The sequence below is a fragment of the Schistocerca cancellata genome, chromosome 9 (genome assembly GCF_023864275.1).
Source record: "Schistocerca cancellata isolate TAMUIC-IGC-003103 chromosome 9, iqSchCanc2.1, whole genome shotgun sequence".
Classification (NCBI taxonomy): Eukaryota; Metazoa; Arthropoda; class Insecta; order Orthoptera; family Acrididae; genus Schistocerca; species Schistocerca cancellata.
The window spans coordinates 179,175,081-179,201,179 of NC_064634.1; the positions used below are offsets into that span (position 1 = coordinate 179,175,081).

The 26,099-nt window shown below is 38.4% G+C and overlaps 1 protein-coding gene across 1 annotated transcript in view; it reads left to right on the forward strand.

Moving 5' to 3' along the window:
- The window catches only part of LOC126100451 (cubilin), a 771,806-nt gene that overhangs the window by 227,654 nt on the left and 518,053 nt on the right, over positions 1-26,099 (forward strand). The window contains exon 24 of the mRNA XM_049911056.1: positions 17,567-17,723. Within this exon, the coding sequence (XP_049767013.1) occupies positions 17,567-17,723 (157 nt within the window). The remainder of the gene's footprint in view (positions 1-17,566; positions 17,724-26,099) is intronic.

Below are 26,099 nucleotides of genomic sequence, written 5' to 3' on the forward strand. Positions count from 1 at the left end.
GCGTTTGGCGTCATTGGCCGGGAGGCCCCTCGCGGGGCAGGTCCGGCCGCCTTGGCGCAGGTCTTATTACATTCGGCGCCACATTGGGCGACCTGCACGCCGGATGGGGATGAAATGATGATGAACACAACACAACACCCAGTCCCTGAGCGGAGAAAATCTCCGACCCAGCCGGGAATCGAACCCGGACCCGGAGGACGGCAATCCGTCACGCTGACCACTCAGCTACTGGGGCGGACATAATGTGTAATAGGCAGACATCTATCGAGACCATCACGTAGGAATTCGAAACTGCATCAGAATCCACTGCCCCAAGGAAATGTTACTGTTCCTAATCTATATTAACAACATAGGAGACAATCTGAGTAGCCATCTTAGATTGTTTGCAGATGATGCTGTCATTTACCGTCTTGTACAGCCATCAGATGACCAAAATGAATTGAGAAATGATTTAGATAAGATATCTGTATGGTGCAAAAAGTGCCAGTTGACCTGAATGAAGAAAAGTGTGATGTTATTCTCATGATTACTAAAAGAAATCCACTAAATTTCGATTATACGATAAGTAACATAAATCTGAAGGCTGTAAATTCAACTAAATACTTGGGGATTACAAGTAACCTAAATTGGATTGGTCACATAGATAATGTTGTTGGTAGAGCAAACCAAAGACTGTGATTCATTGGCAGAGCACTTAGAAGGTGCAGCAGGTCTACTAAAGAGCCTGCTTACACCACACTTGTGTGCCCTATTCTGGAGTATTGCTGTGCGGTGTGGGATCCGCATCAAGTGGGACTGACGGATGACATAGAAGAAGTACGAAGAAGGGCAGCCTATTTTGTATTATCACAAAATAGGGGAGATAGTGCCACAAACATGATGCATTGAATTGGAGTGGCAATCATCACCAGTTTTCTCCTCTGATTGTGAAAACATTCAGTTGGTAGCCACCTACATAGGGAGAAATGATCATCACGATAAAATAACAGAAATCAGGGCTCGCACAGAAAAAATTGATTGCTCATTTTTCCCACACACCGTTCAAGAATGGAATGGTAGAGAGACAGCTTGAAGGTGGTTCCGTGAACCCTCTGCCAGGCACTTATTGTGAATAGCAGAGTAATCATGTAGATGTAGATGTAGAAATCCTATGACAGTTAGACAGGAGGTGAGAAAACTTGGATTTCATGGTTGAGCGGTTGCTCATAAGCCACACATAATGCTGGTAAATACCAAGCAGTGCCTCACTTCGTGTAAGGAGTGTAAACATTGGATGATTGAACAGTGGAAAAACATTGTTCGGAGTGACAAATCATGGTACACAATGTCGTGATCTGATGGCAGGGTGTGGGTATGGCGAATGCCCGGTGAATGTCATCTGCCACTGTGTGTATTTCCAACAGTAAAACTCGGAGGCGGTAGTGTTATGGTGTGGTCGTGTTTTTCATGGAGGGGGTTTGCACCCCTTGTTGTTTTGCATGTCACTCTCACAGCACATGCCTAAATTGATGTTTTAAGCATCTTCTTGCTTCCCACTGTTGAAGAGCAATTCGTGGATGGCGATTGCTTCTTTCAGCATGATCAAGCACCTGGTCATAATGCACAGCTTGTGGTGGAGTGGTTACATGACAGTAATTTCCCTGTAATGGACTGGCCTGTACAGAGTCCTTACCTGAATTCTATAGAACACCTGTGGGATGTTTTGGAACGCCGACGTTGTGACAGTTCTCACCAACTGACAGCAATACCACTCCTCAGTGCAGCACTCCATGAAGAATGGGCTGCCATTCCCCAAGAAACCTCCCTGCACCTGATGGAACATATGCTTGCGAGAGTGGAAGCTGTCATCAAGGCTAAGGGTGGGCCAACAACATATCGAATTCCAGCATTACCAATGGAGGGTGCCACAAACTTGTAAGTCATTTTCAGCCAGGTGTCCGGATACTTTTGATTACATAGTGTATAGTTCCTACTTCCAAAACTGTCAGAAGCACCCACTTTTGATCCATCACTACTCAGGTCTTGAATGCTTTGAAATTTATTCCAGCAACGCTATGGCTTTCTCAAGTCAAGCCCAGAAATGAGATCCTCCCTCCCTGATATCCTCCTCACACCATCCACTGTCACCCTCCTAACCTGTGTAGCATCTTAGTCAAACCACATGACATTTCCAAACCATTATCGCTGACCCCAAGGTTCTTTCCTGCACAATGGACTGTGTTGTAAAATCTATTCCAATTACAATACAATTACAATACAAAATAAGACTTCATTTATGGCAATAAATCAACAAAAAATCCATTTTGAAAATATAAGTAATGAGATCGATAAAAAATTTACTTGCCAAGCAGCAGCATTAGAAGACACATATAAAAAAAGTACTGTAATGTAATTGGATAGATAAAAAAAATCTACTCACCAAGGCAGGAGAAAACACACACACACACACACACACACACACACACACACACACACACAGATTGGAGTCAGTGGCTCATTTCAAAGAGAGTTGAAGGGCAAGAAAGAGGGAAGAAGGAAAAGGGTTCGTGGGGCTTAGGAAAAGGTGTAGAGTTCAGATAAGTTACCTAGAACCCCAGGTCAGGGCTGACTTACCATTTGGGATGACAAGGAAAATGATAATTAAAATATAAAAGCTACTGTGAAAGGAAGATGGGCAACCAAACAAATGTTAAAAATGGAGTTTTAATTACGTGTACTGAGAGACAGGTGAGAAGATGACAGATACAAGAAAGACTTCAGAAGAAGAAATGAACTTTAATTAAGATTTAGAATATCAATTGAAATTGGGAAAACCATTTCTGCCTATTTGAGTTCTGACGGTCAAACAAAGAAGAGGTATCCATAGAGCTCGAATTGTTAGATAATTAATTTCTGTACCACAGTAGTATGAATTTGAACACAGATAAGTATTGTGTTATATGCTATGACCACAAAAACAAGGAGAAAATTTTATTGACTGGCACAAAAATGCTGTGGATATGTTTTGAATTTTACTTTTCTGAATTGATATGAGTCGATCAACATTGTTCACTAAGTTTCAACTTCTGTCTGCAGCATGTCTTTGTTTATATATGTTTTTAAGATAGTTATCAGTTAATGGCATTTCCAGGGTGTATAGCTGAGTTGTCAGCTGCATTTGTTTGTAACATCTGCTGATAAACTTGGTCATCTTCTGCAATGCTCTGAGGAGAAATCAAATTGTGTTGTGTGCTTTTTATTCAGATAGTTGAAATGAAATAAGCACAGTAAAAAATTATGTTTTAGCTGGATCCCAGTAGAAATTCATCTAAAGTTTATGAAGGCTTGCAAGGTTCCTTCTCTTTCAAAAACAAGAATTAAAAAAAAAGTCTGAATTAAAAAATTCTTTACTTATCTTGATGATGTGACACATGCAGGACTTTGCAAATTGGTAGTCACAGATTGTGACATTTAGAAATGGTACAATATAGCATTGAATGGCCTGCAGCTAAAAGTGTATGCAATAGCTGATGCCATCATCATACATGAAGAAAGAATATGCTACAGTTTACATTAAAAAATAATTGTGAGAAATATTTGTGCAAGAATAGTCTCATTTGCTGAAAGTTAATGGAAAGCAAATCTGGAAAGACATTCTTGAGGAGTGTTTGCACAGTTTGGAAAGAATACTTCTGATTTTATGTTCTTTTTTTATTGTGGTTGCAATGTAGTTTACTAGTTCGTGACCGAAACTTAAAAGCAATCAAAGCATGGATAGTGAGAAGAATTTTTTGGCATACGAAAGTTTTTCTTAATATCAGTTCTTTTGCAAAGGATAAAGTAATAATGCAGAACTATGCAAGTGGATGAAATAAATAAATAAAAAGAGTCCAGAAGTGAGTGGAAAAATAAAATAAATAGCGGAATTAAAGGTGCTTCGCCAGTGGGAAAACTGAGAGGTTTTAAGTAGTAATTATTTGAATGTCCATGTTATTTATTAGCTTTAGCTACCTCATCCTTCTTTATGTTGTCATGGCTGAAGAAATTTGTTACACAAAAACATATTGAATTCAATGACTAAGTTATGGCAGCTTTAGATGGGTATTGTGCATTATTATCTTGTTGATAGTCCTAGGTGTCAATGTACTGCGTTGTTATAGTGGTTGAAAAATGTGGGATGGAAGTTCAACTCTGACTACTGTAAATTATGTAGCCAACAGTTGCACAGCTGTGTTTCACAGTTCTTTACTTTCACTGTTCACAACCCCTCTATATTACACAGTTATATGGTCAGTTAACTATTGGTGAATTTTGATAAGCCGCATTAATAGGTTGGAGGCAGTCATCATCATTCTGCTACAATAGTTTACTGTTTAATACCTGTGAGAAGAAAAAACCTAACCACACAGTTCACAGTTCTTGCAGAATAATACGGACAATATTGAAAAGACACTGTCATTGTTTTAACACATGGCCTATTTGTGTTACACTTATTTCACAGTTAAGTTGATGCATTGTTGTTGACCCAACCAATACAGGTTTCATGTCTGAAAATCGGGTGTGGACTGATGGTCTCACGACCAAAAATTGGGCCTTTATATATCACCATAATAATGGGTACTGAAACTATACATTGTTTGATGTTTACTTTACAGAAATTACAATTAAAACATAACTCATTACATTAACTGAATACATTGAAATATTGTTTTTTTTAACAGTTTCTTCTACTACGATGGCTAAGCCAAATTATTTGTTTAAATGGTGAAATTAACAGATATAGTTACACAAACAATAGTTTTGACAAAACTGGAAAGTACTTTGGAATTAAGAGCTGGCTTTGCTAATATGTTTTTGAATAGAGCCAAATGAATACTTAAAGAATGCCAGTGGTTTGTCTTCCAAATGTTAATGATTAGTACAGAATTTATATTTGTTTATATGTCAACAATAGGATTTAAGTTACAAAACAATCACTCATTTCACCCTATAATGAAAGATATTAGGTAGGAATAGTCAAAATAAATTAGGATATTGATGACATACACAAAACTAAGCACAAAACTAGACCTGGTGTTATATTCTTTAAGACTGATGGCCAACTTTTCTCTTTTATGGAAATGCAGATTATACACACATATGTTAATGATAATTAGTCAAAAATAAAAAATGAATTTAAGGAGTCAGATGAAAAAAACAAGAAGGGAAGTAAAAAGATTCCAGCTTGCTTCATCACAGGTAGGCATGGCAGAATCACATTTTATGATTGGAATCTGTTTATTGGTGAATGAACAAGTTTATTGGCTGAGAGCCATCCCAGTTTTCCATCAATCCTTAAAATTCTTAAAGCATATCCTTCCAAAAGGTCAATGTTGATGTCCTTTCCCATCTTTCCCCAGTCTGAGCTTGTGGTCCATCTCTAATGACATTGTCATGTAATTGCTGGAAGATGGGCATGTGGTGGTTGATTTGCCACTAAGTATACATGGTGTGTTATGGAGGTATTTTGTAAAGAAGTGCTTGAAAGGATATTACGTTGGATATGAAGATTCATGATTACATGAAGGGCAAAGTCCGAAACTGGACGTGCTGCTGGGCCAAATGGAAAGAAAGATTCCTCACATTGGGGCTAGAATTTGTTTCCAAAGTATTGTTGTATTTCTTGATGTAAGACCAAAAGTGAGTCATTAGAATAGTATGGATAATGCAGTAGTAAAGTGTCTCCCGGAAACAGATTCATTGAACTATTGTGTTCATTGTCATCTTTTTGTGTTTTATTCTAGGATAAGCAGTTTCATTTCCATAAGCTTGGACTTGCATTACCTTTTAGTATAGCAGAAAAGATCAGAGGAGAGGGGGAAGGATGTGGCAATGAATGGGAGTAGAGAAAATTGAGGCCACAGCCTTATGGAAATGATTGTTGGTTATTAGTTAATGGACCAACTGGCATACATTATGTAAAGTTACAGCTTGGATGCCTCGTCCTCATGGATAACAAATGAATGACAAAAAAATTTGTATCATGCAATCCAAAGAAAGAGGATGACTACATTTTCACAGCAAACCAAAACTTTTCCATAGAAGCACAGAGTTAGTTATTTGGATATTCTGCGGACATAATTGCAACCTCTTACTATGATACAGAATGAGACAGTTGTATAATATTATAGTATATATTTCCTTTGGAAGAATGGCAACATGATGGCCATTCACATATTTCTTAAGGATTTTCTTCTTTTTGTACATGCATATAATGGTGAATTCTATTTATTCTCCCTTTCTTACACACACATTCACACAAAAGAACAAAAATCATACTACACACATTCAGGAATGCCCCTATGGAGTAGGAGTTGTCTAGTAGAAATTATTTCTTGTTGTGTTTGAAGTCAATTTTACTATCCATTAAATTCTTTATTCATTGGACTTTTAGAGTGGAATATCTAACTGCCTTCCGTACCACACTATGGCTGAGTAATGGATAGTGTTAATAATTTCTCCTGGTAACATTACATTTATGAAAGTTATATTATTTTCAATCTGTGTTTGGTTATTGACAAACTAACTTCATAAGGGCTGAAATGTACTATGATGACATTGACAGCACACCCAACTGTTTAATAAGAAGTTCTAGTGTGAACACCACATATTGTCCTTATAACTCGTCTGTGACAAACACATTTTTCCTGAATGATAGGTTTTCTCAGGATATGATGCCAAAAGATGTTAGTGAATGAAAATAGAAACTTTTTTACATTTTCACATCCAGAATCTGGTATCTGTAATGTTAAACCAGCAGAGCTGAGAATTTGTAGATCTGTAACATGTTAACACCAGTTCATGTTCTTATATGTATTAACGCCTAAGAATTTAAAATATTATGTTTTATTTATTGATTTAACCTAAAGAATTATTTCTACTGATGTGGTCAGCTTTTGGCTCTGAAAGCCCAAATTTATGATGTTTCATTGAACGGTTCACATGCTGAGACTTGTTGATGTACCAGCATTGAAGTCTACAACAATTTGCAGAAAGTTGCACTTCTGTCACAATTAACATTCCCTTCAGTTGTCATTGGTCCTATTCTTGCAGGATCTTTTTCTGGCCACACCCATGTCAGAATTTGATGTTTTACTGTATTCCTGATGTTAACAGTACACTCATGAAATGTTCATATGGGAAAATCTGCACTTTATCGCTACCTCGGAGATGCTGTGTCTCATGCGCCAACTATAACACCACGCTCAAACTCATTTAAATCTTGATAATCTGCCACTGTAGCGGCAGTAACTTATCTAACAACTACATAAGACGCTTGTTGTGTTATATAGCATTTCTGAAAGCAGTGCTGTATTCTGCCTGTTTACGTATCACTACCTATACCAGTTTCTGTAGCACTTCAGTGTATGTTGGAATATCATTTATGTCATTAGCTGCTACAGGCAGAAGGTGTGCTTTGTTGATGCAGCACATTTAATGACTTTAACTGAGGTAAACTCACATTGCAGTCTTCTTCTTCTTCAGCATGCCTTTGCTTAAATCTGCAGAGAAACAGCTAAGTGAAAAATCCATGCAATGTGCACATTTATTTGTATGTAAAAGCTGGCTTCGGAATTTTCCTTTGTGTGAGACAATGTGTACAATATTTGTGTGCTGATTTGAGGTTCTAGATTCAAATATTTTAGTGTTCATGTCAATTCTGTATAATCTGTCACTGATTGTATCAATACCTGATTATATTTTGGTATATTGTGAAATTTCAAACATTAATGAGTGCCGCCATAAACTCATACTGTTATCAATTGTAGACTTAAACTTAATTGAGCTTTTTTAAAATCTTTCGAACAATAGGCCCAACATCATTCAAAACAATTGTTCTCTAATTTGATTGTATAATTACATGAGGTACAGTTTGTTTTCGAGAATTTTTGGATGTTTACAAAACTATATTTTCACAAGTTACTGGTACAAGTGTTTTGTATACAAAACATTTCATAGCAAACCCGCATTCGTGCTTCACAGTTACTGCCAAAGAATACATCAACCCTGAATTTCATTTTATATCAGTGCAAATAAACATGCATTTTTGAGAATTTTTGGAAGCTGCCATTGTCCTTTGCATGATCTATGAGTAATTTGTAGAAAATTTGCATTTGCGATTTAGTAACTGTAGCAGATATTCTAACTAACAGATCATGTTACATCTATTTTTCCCTTAAAAGGGAGTAGCTCTATATATTATATACATTTATTGTAAATTAACTCTGTTTTAGAGTTTGCTAACAACCATAATAATCTCAAAATGTTTTAGAAAACTAATAATTTTTACTACTGTGTTCCCATAATAGAAATCTTCTTTTCTGTATTTGCTTCAATTGTTATAGGGAGTTAACAACTTTTGAACTCAGCAGATTAAAAGATAATCAGCAGGTTTAATATAAAGTTATTTGTTCACTACCCTGTAGTACACTGAACCAGCCAAAATGCAGTCCCACTGTGAATGCTGTTCTCGAACACGGAATTAGTTGGTTAATATTTATAAGCAGCTGGAAATTGCCGTGACAGCTGTCAGATGGTTGGCAGCTGCAGCGAATTGGTGTGCCAGAAGAACCCCCAAGAGTCATGTACTTGTGATACTGGTAGCAAAGGTACCTCAAGTACTATCATCTCCTATGGATCCTCTCTCCTCTGCAGAAAGCACAGAATCTCTCATTACTTGTCCACTTGACTGTGACTGGTGTGTCAGTGGTAGCTCTAGGCATCCTGTACAAGGTGGATGGGGACCAGGAAGGACTCAGGGTGTTGTACCATCCCCATAACCTACAAGTTTGAGGTGCTTTCACTGAAACTGAGCCAATGGAACTCACGTCACCTGTTTTGGGAAAGCCTGTTTGAGTATCAAGAGGAGGCAAACACAAAAGGATAGGGGTCTATTAATCGTCAGCTGTTCAAACATATGGTGAATGATGGTACCCCCTAAGGAAATGGCAGCAAGGGACAGGAAAGGACACCAGGTGCACTCAGTGTGTATGTCTGGTGGCCTCATTCAACATGGGAAGAGATTATTCCAGTAGCCATTGAGGAAACAGGGTGCACCCAGCTGCAGATTGTGGCTCATGTTGGAAAAAAATTATGCCTGTCGTCTAGGCTTTGAGCTCATGCTTTGGTCATTCCAGCAACTGCCAGAGATGGTTGAGAAGACCAGCCTTGTCCATGGAGTTTCAACTAAGCTCACAATTTGCAGCATTGTCCCCAGAACTGATTGTGGCTGTTCAATTCTGAGTTGAGTGAAAAGACTGAACCAGAGACTTTGAAGGTTCTGTGACAATCTAGGCTGCGACTTCCTAGACTTTTGCCATAGGGTTGAGAACTGTTGGGCACCGCTATATGGGTCAGGTGTGTACTACACATCAGAGGCTGCTAGTCAGGTAGCTGACTGTGAGCGAAAATCCTAATGGTAAACTGCCAAAGCATTCACAAGGAAGTGCCAGATTTTGAAGTGCTCTTGAAAAGAGGTGTAGATCACATATTACTAGGTACAGAAAGCTGGTTGAAACCTGTGATAGATAGCAGTGAGATCGTTGGCGAAAATTTAAGTATATGTCAAAAGGATAGGCAAATGGGAAATTTAGGTGGTGTAGATAAGAAACACAAATCTGCTAAGATATAAATTCAAGCTGCATGTGAGATTGTGTGGGCAAGACTCAGTATTAGGGGTGGACATAAAATGATAAATAAGACCTTTCGATCGCGCATCAGGCTCATCTCCTCATGCACTCATACATAACTTCCGCAATCATACTGTAATCATTGGTGGAGACTGTAATCATCCAACAATTAATTGGGAAAAATTAAAGTTTTGCTAGTGGTGAACATGAGAAGACATCATGTGAAACATTACTAAATACCTTATCTGAAAACTACTGAGAACAGATAGTTAAGAATACTACTCATGATGAAAATATATCGGATCTAATGGCAACAAATAGATTTGAGATCTTTAAGGATGTCCAGATTGAATCTGGTATCAGTGAATATGATGCAGTTGTGGCATCAATGATTACCAAGGTACCAAGAACAACTAAAACAAGCAGAAAGATATGTATGTTCAGTAAATTAGATAAAAAAATCAGAAGCATCATATATCAATGAGGAACTTGAAACTTTCAGCACAGGAGAGAATCATGTAGACCACCTATGGCTCAAGTTTAAAGCTATAGTTCACTATGCACTGACTATATATGTACCCAGTAGAACAGTTCACAATGGGAGGGAACCTCCATGGTATATAGTCTCTGCAAAGAAACTTCTAAAGAAACAGAAATTTCTTTGTAATAGGTGTAAAACAAAGCATAGGGCTATAGTAGAGAGATGCTGAATGAAATAGGTTTGGCTGTCAAAAGAGCAATACGCGATGCCTTCAATCGCTACCGTAGCAGAATATTATCAAATGATATTTCACAAAGCCCAAAGAAATTCTGGTCATATGTAAGGGCTGTTAGTGGAACCAAAGTTAGTGTCAAGTCGCTAGTGAATGAGACAGGAACTGAAATTGAGGATAGTAAAGCAAAAGCAGAAATGCTTAGCTCTGTTTTCAAATATTCCTTTGCAAAGCAAAAGCCAAGAGAATTTCCCCAGAATTTCTCATGAAATAAGTACTAGTGTCAACAGTGTTGTGAGACCACTGAAATCATTAAAATTGAATGAAGCTCCAGGGCCCGAAGGAATCCCTGTCAGATTCTATGTTGAATTTGTGGCTGAGTTAGCCCCTCTTTTAACTATAATATATTGTGGATACTTTAAACGAAAAAACTTGTCCAATTCTTGGAAAAATGTGCAAACCACACCCATCTACAAGAAGAGCAGCGGAAGGGATCCAGAAAACTACCACCCAATATCCTTGACACCTTTTTGTTGTAGAATCTTAGAACATATTCTCAGCTCAAACATAATGAGGTATCTTGAACAGAATGACCTCCTCACTGCCAACCAGAATGGATGCCAAAAACATAGATCGTGTAAAACACAGCTTGCATTTTTCCCACTTGACATACTGAAAGCTTTGGAGCAAGGTTAGCATGTAGATGCAGTACATCTTGACCTCTGAAAAGCTTTTGGCTAAGTACCACTGCTATGCTTATTGTCAAAAGTACAATGATATGGGGTATCAGGTGAAATTTGTGACTGGATCGAGGACTGTTTGATAAGGAGGACACAGCATGTTGTCTTGGATCTAGAGTTCTCATTAGATGTAGAAGTAACTTTAGGTGTACCCCAGAGAAGTGTGTTGGGACTCTTACTGTTTATGTGTTATATTTAATGACATTGCAGACAATAGTAACCATTGACTTTTTGGAAATGATGCAGTTGTCTGTAATGAAGTACTGTCTATAAGAAGCTACATAAATATTCAGTCAGATCTAATTAACCCTTTGACTGCTGGGGACGTGTTAACTTGTCATACTTCGCAGTTTCGCCTGGCGCACGTGACGTGTATAAGCGCAGCCCTTGGGTCTTCTCTACAGCGCTAAGGATGTGTTGACGTGTACCGTGCCACCGGCCTTTCCACCACTAGGGACAAGTTTAGGCACGCTGAGTCACAGCTACCTGAGCACTACAGATGTGCAAACATGCACAACTGTCTTTCCGCCCTGTTCTTCCAATAGCTGTTCAGTGGTCTGACTGTATAGTTCAAGGGTGCATATATGTTTGTTTCTGTGTTCCCTCTTTGCAGAATTTGACTTTGATTCCTGTGTTTTTGTCAGTTTTCTTGTTTTTTACATGAGAAATGTCACGTCGCCATGGTTGCACAGATGAAGAAATCCTGGATATGCTCACTAGGAGCGACAGTGAACATGAATTTTCTGACGTTGCTAGCAGTGATGATTCTAAAACAGAATCTCAAAGCTGTAGTCCTCAGCCCTTTGCTTCAGAGGGGAGAGCAAATTGTTAGGTTAGGTTAGTGTTGTTTAACGTCCCGTCGACAACGAGGTCATTAGAGACGGAGCACAAGCTCGGGTTAGGGAAGGATGGGGAAGGAAATCGGCCGTGCCCTTTCAAAGGAACCATCCCGGCATTTGCCTGAAACGATTTAGGGAAATCACGGAAAACCTAAATCAGGATGGCTGGAGACGGGATTGAACCATCGGGGAGAGCAAGAATTACAGTCAGAAGTTCTTTTGAATCCGAGGAATCAGAAAGTGACAGTGAAACGGTTCGGAAAAGAGCGTGCTTAAGTGACACATTTGACTGGAAAGAAACTGACTTCCAGCCATTAAACCATTACTTCGATGTCTCAAGTTCAGGACGCAAATGTCAATTAGATACTGGCCCAAGCATTCTTTCATTTTTTGTGATATTTATGTCTCAAGAACTGTCGCAATTTATTGCAGACGAAACAAATCATTTTTACATTTATAGCATAGAAAATACTACAGAATCTGTGAATTCTCGATTGTCAATGCGGAAAGACACTGGATTTGAGGAAATGTATTGTTTTGTTGCTATTTGCCTTCTAATGGCAAGAAGTTAAACTTAAGTGATTATTGGTCCAGAGATACACTTTTGAATACAGCAGTTTTCAGCGAAATTATGTCCTAAGACCATTTTTGTACTTCTGAGAATGTTACACTTCAGTGATAACTCTGTGGGTACTGGAGGTGACAGTCTATGTAAAATTAGGACGAATGTTGACAATGTTCATCAGATGTTTCGTAATTCATTTCACCCACATCACAAGCTTTGTATAGATGAAAGTCTCTTGCTCTTCAAAGGACGGTTATCTTTTAAGCAATTTATTCCAACCAAGCAAAGTAGATCCCGAATAAAGACATTTCTACTGTATGAATGTCAGAGTGGGTATATTCTGGATTTTATTGTATATACAGGTTCAATAACAGAAATTGGGATCCACAGTTTGGGAAAAAGTTGCAACATAGTGGCAACTTTTATGGGACTGTATTTGGAACTGTGTCATATTGTATATGTTCCTCTGGCTTCACAACCATGGAACATCCGCATGTGAAACTGTTCGTAAGAATAGGCGCAACATGCCAGAACTGCAGAAGAAATTTAAACAGGGAGAAACTGAGTTTAAGTCCACTGACAAGGTACTTGCTATCAAGTGGTGTGATAAGAGAGAGGTGTGCATGATGACCACAAGTCACATAGCACAAATGGTTGAAACAGAGAAGACTGACAGAAATACTGGTGAAAAAATAAAGAAATCGCGTTGTATTGTAGATTACAGTTCGAGTATGGGTGTAGTTGACCGTTGTGACATATTACTGAGCTCAGTGGGATCAGTGTGTAAGACTGTGAAATGGTACAAGAAATATTTTTTCACACTCTGGATTTGTGCATTCTAAATGCCCGTACTCTCCACCGGTCAGTAACAGGGTGAAAAATGGCATTCGCAGAGTTTCATCTTTCTCTCGTAAGGGAGAGTGTAGAAAAATATGCTACAGAACAGAAAAAAGCTGGTAGGGGAAGGCACTATGACGATAAGAATCCTCTGCGATTCAGAGGGAGAAATTTTCTGCCTGTTAATGTGAGTGAACATTCACAGAAAAGTACACTATTGTGCAGCTGCGTTGTTTGCACTAAACGGAAAGTGCACCGGGGAACTAGATACCAGTGTGAAACTTGCAACATTCCATTATGTGTTGCACCCTACTGTGATACTTATCATACAAAGGCGCATTATTAATCATTGGGAACTAAATCTGAGAAAATTTATTGATGCTTCTGAATGAATTACTAAAAAAAAGTCAAAAATGTAAAAAAATATAAATCTACTTTTAACTTCTCCAGTGCCAGTCCAATTCATGGATCGAAAAAAAGGATGGGAAATAGTTGCAGCAGGTGTAAAACTATTAAAACGAAGCCTGACTTCGTATGTAGCAGTTTACTGGCAAATGAACTTACTTGGTGATTGATATGGCGCAATATCTGTAGTGTGGCAAATGTTATTACACTGAATACATTGTGCCAATATAACAAAATCCATATATTAATCTACATATGATACATTTAAATTATTAACACATAACATGGAGATTTATATTCTTTCTTTTATCCTTAGTAGTACAGATATAGATCACATTCGGTCTACTTGTACAAAACCTGTCTTCCATAACTGATTTAAACACCTTTGATCAACTAGAGACAACATGCCAAAGTTAAAACTCTGTTCTCAGTGCAATTTTTATTGTTACTGTGCATCTGTTGCTAGCCAATATTGGAAATTAAACTCATTGTTCTGGGGAGGGTGGGGGGCTTAAAATTTGTTGTTTGAATGAGACTGGCTTTGAACAAATTAATGGAAAATTGTATTTGTAAAAGAACTATCGAACATACGTTGCTTCACCTTTTCATAAAAATCAACATCTTTTTGACTAATTTGTAGATTATTGGAAAATAGTAGGAAAATAAAAATTTTTAGTCATTATCGTTGTGCTGTCAATCTATTGCACTCTAAATTTCATTTTCATCATGCATTCACTCAACTAAAGTGCGCGTCATTTATGACAGCGTCCGAGTTTAGGTTCGTTCTGTGCATCTGATGTCACAAAACACAGTCAGCCAATGAACAGAGAACGATGTTGCCAGAGCTTGACAGCAGTGCAGAGAACAGACGAGTGTCTTCAGTTTTAGAAACATTCAGTCATAAATAAAGTAATTGTACAAAAGCAATGTCTTGATAACAGACTTTCGTTTATAGAAAGTTTGGAAAAAGCATTCTTTATACCAATTGTTTCATATTCTATTAATTAATTAAACCAAACAAGCAATAAGCCTCTTAATTCAGGCGTTAGCAAGGAAAGATGTTTGTATCATTCTCACAAACCGCTTTTTTGCAATAAAGAACAGCAGTAATTGTTTATTTCCTATTGTACTTAGACGAAATGTGGGTAATTCATAGTCATACCAACAGTGTTTGTCGGTATTGGCGTTACTTCATAAACTGCACGCTCCCCCCTAAGCGTAAGCTTGTGAACTGTACTATACTATGGCGCTGCTTCTCTTGGTGCATCCTGGAGAGGAATCCTATTGAATGATGAGCTGATTTAGCTTAATGGTTAAGGTATTTGGCTGCTAAGCGAATGGCTCCGAGTTCAAACCTTGTTTGGAGCTTAATATTTTCTTTATTTAAAAACAATATCGAAGTGTCTTACTTCATGAATTTTATTCGTTTGAATGTAATTTTTTGAAATTTCTAGTGCTTTGTCTCTTCATTATAATCATGATAAGTTTACAGTTTTTCTAATTTTGGGGCCAAATAGTTTTTGTGAAATCGAATGATAAGTTTGTCAAAGCAGTCAGAACACCATGTGTCTGCACAGGCAAGCAGTGCAGTGATGACAAAATCACGCACAGCATGGAATGCGGGGAGCACATCTCTGTAGCAGCGAAAGGGTTAAAGTGGCCATGGTGGCTTTACTTCATAAACTGCGTGCTCCCCCCTAAACATAAGTTTGCGAACTATACTATACTACGGCGCTGCTTCTCTTGGCACGTGCGTCGTTTGCAACTGGCAACGCAGCAATCTCCCGTGTCTGGGTGGGCATGCGTGAGCCGCCATGATAAAAGAATTGAACTATAGATATGCAAATCCGAAGTTTACATTGTTTTCAAGCCTGATTTTCATGCTCAACTTTCATTCCAGTTATACAGCTAGGTACATTTTACAGAGCATAGATTTTTAGCAAAATCAGAATGAAAATACCGCATTTTTTTATGTTTTTACAAAATCTTCAATTTTGTGCTTAATTCATGCAGTACTGGAAAGTGCTATGAAAATTGAACTTCTTATTTAAGAACCTTGTGTTGTTAGGTTACTACATGCCAAGTTTCACGTTCGTCGTAGCGTTAGTTCAGGAGATGCAAGAAGCCAAACTTCGAAATTTTTTTGGCGTCTATTTTTTTGACTGATTTACCTACAATTTCTGGCTCAATATGGCTAGTAAAATTCTTTTCATTATTATTCTTAAGAGAATGCATAAAGTTGTACAAGATGGCAAAATTTGATTTCTTTGAAAAAACTATTGCCTCAGATATTACAGCTCAAAGTTGCCAAAAATTCACGTTGGCTGTGTGCGAGTCATAATCAGTCCAGAAGTATTCAGCACATGGCAGGTTGGGTGACATGGGCAGCTCTGAGGGACAGGCACCTAGCGCAAGTGGCCGGATTATGCTGCAGGCCTTGGCACCTCAGCGTGCCAAGCAGATGGTGCACCTCCAGCATTCAGAGGTTTAAAAGCTTTAACACAGTCCACTTCAAAGTGGTGTAAATATTGGTAACTTGCTCTAAATGTTCAAAAATGTAAAACTGTGCATTTCACAAAGTATCCTGTGACAGTAATGTGAGTGAGTCACTCTTGGATCGGTCAAGTCATACAAACACCTGCATGTAACACATTGTAGGGATATGAAATGGAATGATCACTTAGGCTCAGGTGTGGTTAAAGTAGGTGGTACACTTCAGTTTATTGATAGAATACTGGGGAAGTGCAATCAGTCTACAAAGAAGATTGCTTAAAAATCTTTTTGTGGCGAGTTGTAGAATGTTGCTGAAGTTTGTGGGAACCATATCTAACAGGTGGGAGGGGGGGGGGGTACTGAGTGTATACAGAGGAGGGCAGCACAAATGGTCGCATGTTTGTTTGATCCATGGGAGACTGCCACAGACATACTGAAGGAACTTAACTGGGAGTCTCTTCAAAATAAATGTGAACTATCTTATGAAAGTCTATTAATAAATTTTCAAGATTGTCTTTAAATTATGATTCTAGGAATATACTACAACCTCCTATGTATCACATACATAGGGATTGTGAGGATAAGATTAGAGTAATTCTGGCATGCAAAGAGGCATTCAGACAGTCATTTTTCCTTTGGTCCATATATGAATGGAATGGGAAGAAACTGTTAACTGGTATAGTGGGATGTACCCTGCACCATACATTTCATGGTGATTTGTAGAGTATAGATGTAGATGAAGATATTACACAAGAACACCAATATCACTGACTGTGGTACATCAGTGGTGATTATTCCTCATTTTGAAGGTGCTCTTTCATTGTTTACTCTCTTTGAGTTTCTTAATGCAACATTCTGCATTCCCATTCATTCCAATTATCGAGCATCTTGATGAGAATACTGTGAAATGCATAGAGAAATGCTTTTGACAAGCCACGGAAGATAACATTTGGTAATATTTCGTCATTTAGATTTTGTGCAGTCGAACATGTGAGTTGCGAAATGGCATTTTCACTGAAGAGGTCCTTCTAAAGTCCAAATTGAGACTGACTAATGATAAGTATCTTATTGTGAGAGAGTTATGGTTCCTGCACACACATTTTTTCCAGTACCTTCAGGAAGGGGTTAACTCGTAAGTTTGGATGGTACTGATACTGTTCAGTAGTAGAAACCTGACTATGGTAAAATGATCAATTTGTGGATGTGAGTGATACTGTGTGTAGAAAGTAGTAAGATTCCCACAATAATGTGTCCTGTACTGTGCGCCCACAGAAGAAATATCTGTTTGAAATACAGTATATTCATTGCATTAATTACTCTGTTTCAGGTTCGCGATGGAAAGGACCCATCTGGCCGACTCCTGGGAACATATTGTTCCAGTTCACACCCAGCGTTTATCCGGTCATCTTCCAATCACATGTTTGTTACATTCAAGTCTGACTTCAGTGGTAGTGGTCGAGGGTTCCACGCAAAGTATGATACTGGTAAGCTTGAGGTGCTGTACTTCATACTGCCTGCTGTGAAGGTTGATTTAGGTTTCTGTTAATGCAGTGGACTCAGTTGCACCAGATGCTTGAAAACATTATGTCCTATTGGATTTACTCTTTTTTTTTTTTTTTTTTTTTTTTTTTTTTTTTTTTTTTTTTTTTTTTTTTTTTTTTGGGAGAAGGTACACTTGATTACCAGTGGAACAAAGGTGAGGATGAATTCAGTAATACAGGATGTATACGACCCGGGACAACCGGGAAATCCGGGAAAAACCCAGGAATTTTTTCATCCGGGAGAAAACCGGGAAAAACCCGGGAATTTTTCGGAATTCCGGGAATTTTTCATTGTTTTAGCTTTCAGTTAAATTTTTTAAATTTTGGCTGCAGAATTGATTCTCTAGCAAAGAATGTTATTGTATCCTGCTACTGGAGAATTATACTGCAGCAATAAAATATAAACGAGAGGGGAAAAAATAAAACTTTAGTGACAAAGGAAATGTGCAATTTACAACAACAAAAAACCATGCACGCACAAGCGTTTGCAAATAGCAAAAATATGTCAAAGCCCATAGGGCGCAGACTGTAATTCTTCGTAACAATAAACTGCTTGCTATGAGTATGACGTCACAACTGTTCACATTTGGTTCGTTTGACCAATTGCCAGCGGTCTGTTGCGCTTGCGCATTTGACTCGCGTATAAGCAGTACCTTCTCCCGCTACTTGAAGTTTGACTGTTAACTGTGTCGGTAACAGTAGCAAGCAGCCAGATGCAAAGGAGAAAAATTTTTCTCGCGCGCCATAGCTGTCAGATTCACGCTTGCACAGAGTTGTCCGAGTTGTAGTAGGGAGGGGATTAACCTCCACGTAACGCGTGTTTACGTTAAGTGATTTCGCTGCTTCTCTTCGTGTACAGCTCCCAAGTCAAATGAAAACAAAACGGATTTCTGTGGCCGGGGAGCTATCAAGTGAATTAAAATACATTCACATAATTATGGAGGGCAAAAATACATTATTAATTTCACTTTTCCGATTTTTATTTTATTTCCAAGTTAGTAGCAGTCAAGCATTAATCGCCTTGCAGAACAGTGAAGTTATTTTTGCAAGTTTGCTAAAGAAATTTGGCTCTATTAATCTTTCCGCTGAGGCAATCATTTTATTTGAAACGAAGTGTTTCATTCTACAGTATTGGCTAGTTCCAACTTTTCGCTGAATTTCAAGTGCACGTTATCATCTTCTGCCATACATGGCATTATGCCATAATAAAGAACCAAAAATGAGATCGTAGAGTACTGTACTCCAAGAATTTACATCCCAAAAACCACACTGGAAAGCTTAGTATCAGATGGGACATACTTCATTGTGAATCTGGAAAAAGCCAATTCGCACTTCAAGCCGAATTATGCATTTTAGTATGGTTTACGAAATTCCGATGCTCTTTGGAATACCCTCTGATGCCCTGTTTCTTTTATGGTGTAATGTAAGCTCTTTTAGTGCTTTATTCACACGAACATACGGGATTCCTACACCACTGCAGTTGCACACGCACAATAATGCCTGTTTTCTGGCGCTCTCTGGAAACTGGTAAATCGAACCTATTTCTAACAGTCTTCGGATAGTATTGCGAACGGTGGTTAGAAAAGCGTTACTTTCAAAGCAAATTTCTTTTTACGCAAGATGAATTATGTTACGTGTGAGAAAGTGGGATGGATATCTAAATCACAGAGCGTTCGAAACTGAACAGTTTGAGGACCAGCCACTTACAAGAATTTCGAGCCGAGACATTTATGTCATAATATTAAATTTACTGGCACATTTGTGTGATGTATCTTAAAGTATAACACACGCAAAAAAGATCAATATTACATGTGAAAGATAAGCTTCTGTTGTAGCGTGTTAATCTTAGAGACTAATATTATATGTGAAAGCTTAGCTTTTATTGTAGATATACGGTACTGTGTACATTAATGTAAACCGTTAACTTTTCCTCTTGCGTGTTCGCGCTATTTAACCAGTGATCTTGCTACTGGCTGACTATAACACGTGTCCTATGCTATGAATAGCTGCTGTCATCGGGTGACGAGATCTCGTGGCTTGAGATATGACTCGCTTACAAAATGACTTCGCAACCTCGGTTTCAACGCTCCGCAAACTAACGCGCTGTGTTTGGTGTAATTCGAATTTATACTTTCGTAATAAGAAAATATGCAACGTATGTGTTGCTGCAAATCAAAGGTCTTTCCAACACTTCTCTCCTTTTATTTTTTAATTTTTATTTTTTATTAAAATTCTCTCCAAAACTTGTATGCCCGTCTTTTTTTTCTTCTTCTTCTTCTTCTTCTTCTTCTTTTTTTTCGGGACGTTCTACGCGATTGTATAAATCGTTAACCATTCAAAGAATTGATAAGTTTTACAGTTCCGAGGGAAAATCTACGGAAAATCTGTCACTTAGCACAGAAAAAGTGTATTTTCGCCCGGGAAAAAGCGTATTTTTAAACGGGATATCCGGGAGAAATCCGGTAATAACCCGGGAATTATTTTTCCTTGTCCCCGTATACACCCTGTAATAGCAAGATGCAAGTCCATGCATCACTTATACATACAATTGGAGTGACCTCTTAATAGTAAGTTGTTAGCTTTGTTGTAAGATACATGATAATGAAATTAATTGGATAGATAAGGAATCTACTCACCAAGCAGCACTAGGACAAAACACAAATAAAAATATAAAATATATGGAAATACACAACCTTTCAGAGCCAGTGGCTCCTTCTTCTGGCAAAAGGAATGAAAAGAAAGGAAGAGCAATGAAGGAAGAGACTGAAGGTCAGGAAGTGCGGAGAGTTATAGATCCCATGTCTGTGGAGACTTGCTAAATGGAATGAAAAGGCAGCACATTCCTTCTTACTCCTTGCAGTAAGTCTCCCCTGACCGTCGTGGGGTCCTGTCTAAATTTTGTGAAGCTCTTCCATTTCATAAACCTCAACGGTCCTTTTCATCCATCCCTCTTCTTTTCACTTCATCCTTACTACCTGAAGAAGATGCTCCAGACCTCAAAAGTTTGCATATTTCCACATTTTTATACATGTTTTCTCTTGTCACCACAGGTGAGATTTTTTTTATTTAGTCTATTATATTATATTTTCAGATACTATTTATTTTAGTTGATGTACTAACCAAATTAAATTAGTATTTTAAACATTAATTCCTCAAACTGTACCTTTTTATGAATATGAAAGATACTTGGTAAACTTCCAAGACGGTTTTATATAGTATAAAGTGCAGTGCAGTGAATTACAAGACTGAGAAGTGATTAAGACCCATATTGAATCCATGAGCTGGACTAATGCAACATTTATCTGGTGCATCAGTCAGTAAGAATGTGTGGTGTGATCTGTATTTGAACAGTAAGGACCATTAGCTTTTACATGAAAAATAAGGGCTTATTTGCTTATATTTAAATGCTCGTAGCTCTACAAAGTTGCACAAATCCAGTGCCATCTATTGATTGTGTATGAAGTTGCAGAGATCATTCTTTTGATTCCATGGTTTTTTGCAAACAAAAATTGCTTCAAAAATTGTGGTGATACACTTGTGAATTGAAACTGTAATGTAAATGATAGATACCTTATACAGATTAATACATACACTGTGTGTAATCCGTTCCATATGCTGCAATGTATTTTCATTTTTATGTAGGTGGAACATGCACACATAACTTTTTTCACTTTTGTCATGTGTGTGTGTATATTTGGGTATCTGTGTTTGTGCATGTGAATCTGTGTACTTTTGCCATATAAAGAGCAAGAGCTTTAAAGTTGATGTGAATACTGTGTTCTGTTGCATATTTCTGTGTGCCACACATCAATCAGCTACAGTTGAGTCGTTGCCTTTTCTTTATTTTGTGTATCATTTCACCCAGAAATGTTCATTGGTGTTTTATTTAGTATTAAGTATCCACAATTATCTGAAATACATTTGATGTTATGCATAGTTATCTGAATATGTCAGACAATGGAAACTCCACATAGGAATATCAACACTGTAGGGAAAGATAGATTGTTACTTACTGCAAAGAAGACATTAAGTTGTGGAGAGGCACAATTAAAAAGCGCTTACACAAAGCTTTCAGCCACAGCCTTCATCAGCAAAAGAGAAACACACCCCATTCATACACATAAGAAGCACACAAGACTGTCAACTCCAGCAGGTCAGGTCAAAATGCAGCTGTTACGTGAGATGGCGGCAGCAATCTGGAGAGGGCAGGAAAGGGGAAGGGATAGTAGTGTATGTGTGGAGGGACAGAGGAACACATTCTGGCAGAGTGTGCAGGGACTAGAATGCCAAGAGGCACAGTGTAAGGAGTTTGTGGGGCAGGAAGGTGGGAAAAAGAGGAGGGAAAAGGAGATGAGTAGGGAAAGATGGGCAGGTGCATTGGCAGAGGATGGCAAACAAAGAGGTGGGAGAAGAGAATGGGGAGGTGATGATAGGACAGAGGGGTGGAAACCGCTGTGTAGAGGATGTGAGGAGTGTAAGTTACCATGGGTTGAGGCAAGGGTAATTACTGATGTGGAGTATGAATTGTAATGCTAACTCTGATCTGTGCAGTTCAGAAAACCGATGGTGAAGGGGTGGTTCCATATGGGTCGGGTAGTGAAGCAGACACTGAAATCAAGCATTTTATGCTCAGCTGTATGTTGTGCCACAGGGTGATCTACTTTTCTCTTCTCCACAGTTTGCCAGTGGCCATTCATCCTGGTGGACAGCTGGTTGGTATTTATACCCATGTAAAAAGCTGTACAATGATTGCAGCAGAGCTGGTAAATTACATGGCTGCATTCATGGATGGCCCAGTCTGGCTTCTTTGGTTGCTGCTCTCTGCCATTGCACTCATCCTTCTTTCCCAATTCCTCTCATTTTAGCTCCTTTTTTCCTGAGCTCCCTGCCCCACGACCTCCTGATGCTGCACCTGTTGACATTCCAATCCCTGCACACTCTGCCAGACAGCATTTCTCTGTCCCCCCCACCCATACACCACTATCCCTTCCCCTTGCCTGCTCCCTCCAGATTGTTGCTGCCATCCCTCTTGCTAGTTGCATTCTAGCCCTTTGCTGATAAAGACTGTGGCTGAAAGCTCTGTGTAAGTGTCTTTTAATTGTGTCTGTCTGCAACTTAGCGTGCCTTCTTTACTGTGAGTATCAATCTATTTTAATATGACATTTATCAAGTTATTTTGTATTCTTTTATCCTTTTTTTCTAAATTGTTTACAGTTCTGGGAACACAGAGTTATTATTTAATAAATTTTTTGGGATAAAGATGAAATTAAATGTTCAATATTCCCATAATTTTAAAATATGGATATTTGTTTGATGTGCTTCATTCTTATTTATGAACCATTTTTGATAGTTCCACCTTCAGTTAATGTTATGTTTCTTTCTTAAAATCCAGGTTTATACCTGATAGCTCCCTTAATGCATACTGTGGGCTTAAAGTAGAAATTCACTTTTTCCAGTCTCATATGAGATGGTCATTGGTGTTATTTTGGTGCCTTGTATATTAATGCTGGTATTAATTAATGTGAGCAGCTCTTTATTTGGTCTGATGAATTTGGTGGTTTCTTATTCCAAGTCAATCACAATTAGAAAAGTACGAAACATTACTGTGAATTAGGAAAGTGATAAACTTTGATTTATGTTTACTTGCCACAGACAAATAAAAGATTTGTTTTTGATTGTGGGTGTGTGATGCAGTTCATGTTATAATTTCCTGCGATCATTCAGAAAAATGCAATATATCTCAATTACCGTATTTACTCGAATCTAAGCCACACTTTTTTTCTAGTTTTTATAATCCAAAAACTGCCTGCGGCTTAGAATCGAGTGCAAAGCAAGCGGAAGTTCTGAAAAATGTCGGTAGGTGCCGCCACAACTAACTTCTGCCGTCGAATATATGTAACGCTCCACAGGCATCCTTTGTAGGCACAAAGATAAATACTGGCGCCAAAACCTCTGCGTCAGTAAAAAAAAAAAAAAAAAAAAAAAAAAAAATGGAAGACGAGCTTTTTTTCTCTGCCCGAGTTTCGACCACTGCATTTTCATACATTATCCAACAAAGTAAATACAAATTCCATATTGTTCATCTTCGAATGTACCAGAATTTCAATGTACTACGAAAATCCGACTGGCAAGAATGGGATTTTTGTCAATATGGCCAACTTTACTTTCTGCATTTTTTCCTACCTGTGAAAAGAGATGGTTGCTAATAGGAACCTGATGAAATGTGAATCACATGCAGTATTCTCTTCACCATAAGAATAATACGAATATAAACATTTTGCCATGTATTCTTTCATGTTTGCTTCTATCTCATTTAAATCCTGTCTGCCTAATAAACTACGAAACTAGAGTGAGACAACAGCAAACGCGGAAGAATATACGTATCGTGTCATGTTTATATTCGTATTACTCTTATGCCTAATAGTGATAGTCAGAAATGAAGCATGGCAACTGACTAGATTTTTAAATCTAAGATGACTAATTTCTGTGCAGAATTTGATGTACTAAAGAAGCGGCCGCAAAGATTTTCAAACGGAGAAAAATTTTCGCCAAACTCTCGTTCAGAACATGTTCTATAATACGCAGTCTATTATTTTGTTTTTGTTGATCATTATCAAAGAAAGCAGCAGTGTAAGTAACAACAAATAGCAGTCTCTTGCCATTGTTTTGCCAATGAGACGATTCCTCTCTTTTTTTAATTGTAGGCGGCGGTAGCGCGCACAAAAGCAAGACATGCCACGAGCAGCGACAGGCCGTAAACACGCACTATAAGAATGCGACAAACAATGCATGACACAGTATAGTAATGCATTTTCAGCTAAGAGTGACTGACGTAAACACCTATAACATAGAAAACGGCACTTATCAGATCAAAGCAAAATAAGCAATCGATTCAAACCAGACGAAGCACGTGAAAAAGGAAGGCTATCCATATAAATACGGACGGAGCACCTGACGCGTAGCAATGGCTACGTGGTAAAGCTTAACTGCTAAGCTTACGACTCGAACCAAACTACTGTAGCTGTATCGTCATTCATTCTACCTAAATTGTGTCTCATATTACAATGGACCGACTTTGTTTCGATTTGGAGGTGCGGCCTAAAACTTTTCTCTCCTCTTGAATTTCGAGTCTCAAATTTCAGGTGCGGCTTAGATTTGGGAATTTTTTTTTTCCTTTATTTCGAGTCTCATTTTTCAGGTGCGGCTTAGGTTCGAGTGCGGCTTAGATTCAAGTAAATACGGTATGGTTTATAGCCTCGGTTCTGAGAGTTCTGGGACCCTTTTCAGAAAATTGGAATAGAGACCAACATAAACATCATTTCCATCCTTTTTATTGCTCATGAAAACCACACATTGCATGTTGTACCACCATACAGCGAGACCTTCAGAGGTAGTTGTCCAGGTTGCTGTAAACACCAGTACCTCTAATACTCAGTAGCACATCCTCTCGCATTGATGCATGCTTGTATTCATCGTGGCATACTATCGACAAGTTCATCAAGGCAATGTTGGTCCAGATTGTCCCACTCCTCAGTGACGATTCAGCGTAGATCACTCAGAGTGGTTGGTGGATTATGTTGTCCATAAACAGTCCTTTTCAATCCATCCCAGGCATGTTCGATAGGGTTCATGTCTGGAGATCATACTGGCCACTCTAGTTGAGCGATTTTATTATCCTGAAGTACATCATTGACAAGATGTGCACGATCGGGGCACAAATTGTTGTCCATTTAGACAAGTGGCTTGCCAATATGCTGCCGATAAGTTTGCTCTGTGGCATTCACATATTGTACAGCCATTACGGTGCCTTCCATGACCACCAGCAGCAGTGTGTCTAAGACGTTCAACCTGACCTGGTTGCCTCCAGATATGTCTCCTACAGTTGTCTGGTTGAAGATATATGTGACACTCAACGGTGAAGAGAACATGATGCCAATCCTGAGTGGTCCATTTGGCATGTTGTTGGGCCCATATGTACTGCACTGCATGGTGTTGTGGTTGCAAAGATAGACCTTGCCAGTGACATTGAGCATCATGCAGCCTAATGCACACAGTTTGAGTCATGACACAACATCCTGTGACTGCACAAAAGGCATTATTCAACATGGTAGCATTGCTGTCAGGGTTCAAATTCTGGATTATTTACTTCACCCTTTTTGGTGAAGGACTTTGGGAAGCCCATCCACAGCACTGATCACTACACTTTGCTCTTGACATGGAAAAAGTTCATGCCCACATCATCAATCTCCAAAAATATATTACAAGTATCCTTCAAGAAAATTGAAATCACGCTGTGGAAACCCCTTTGTATAAGTAAAA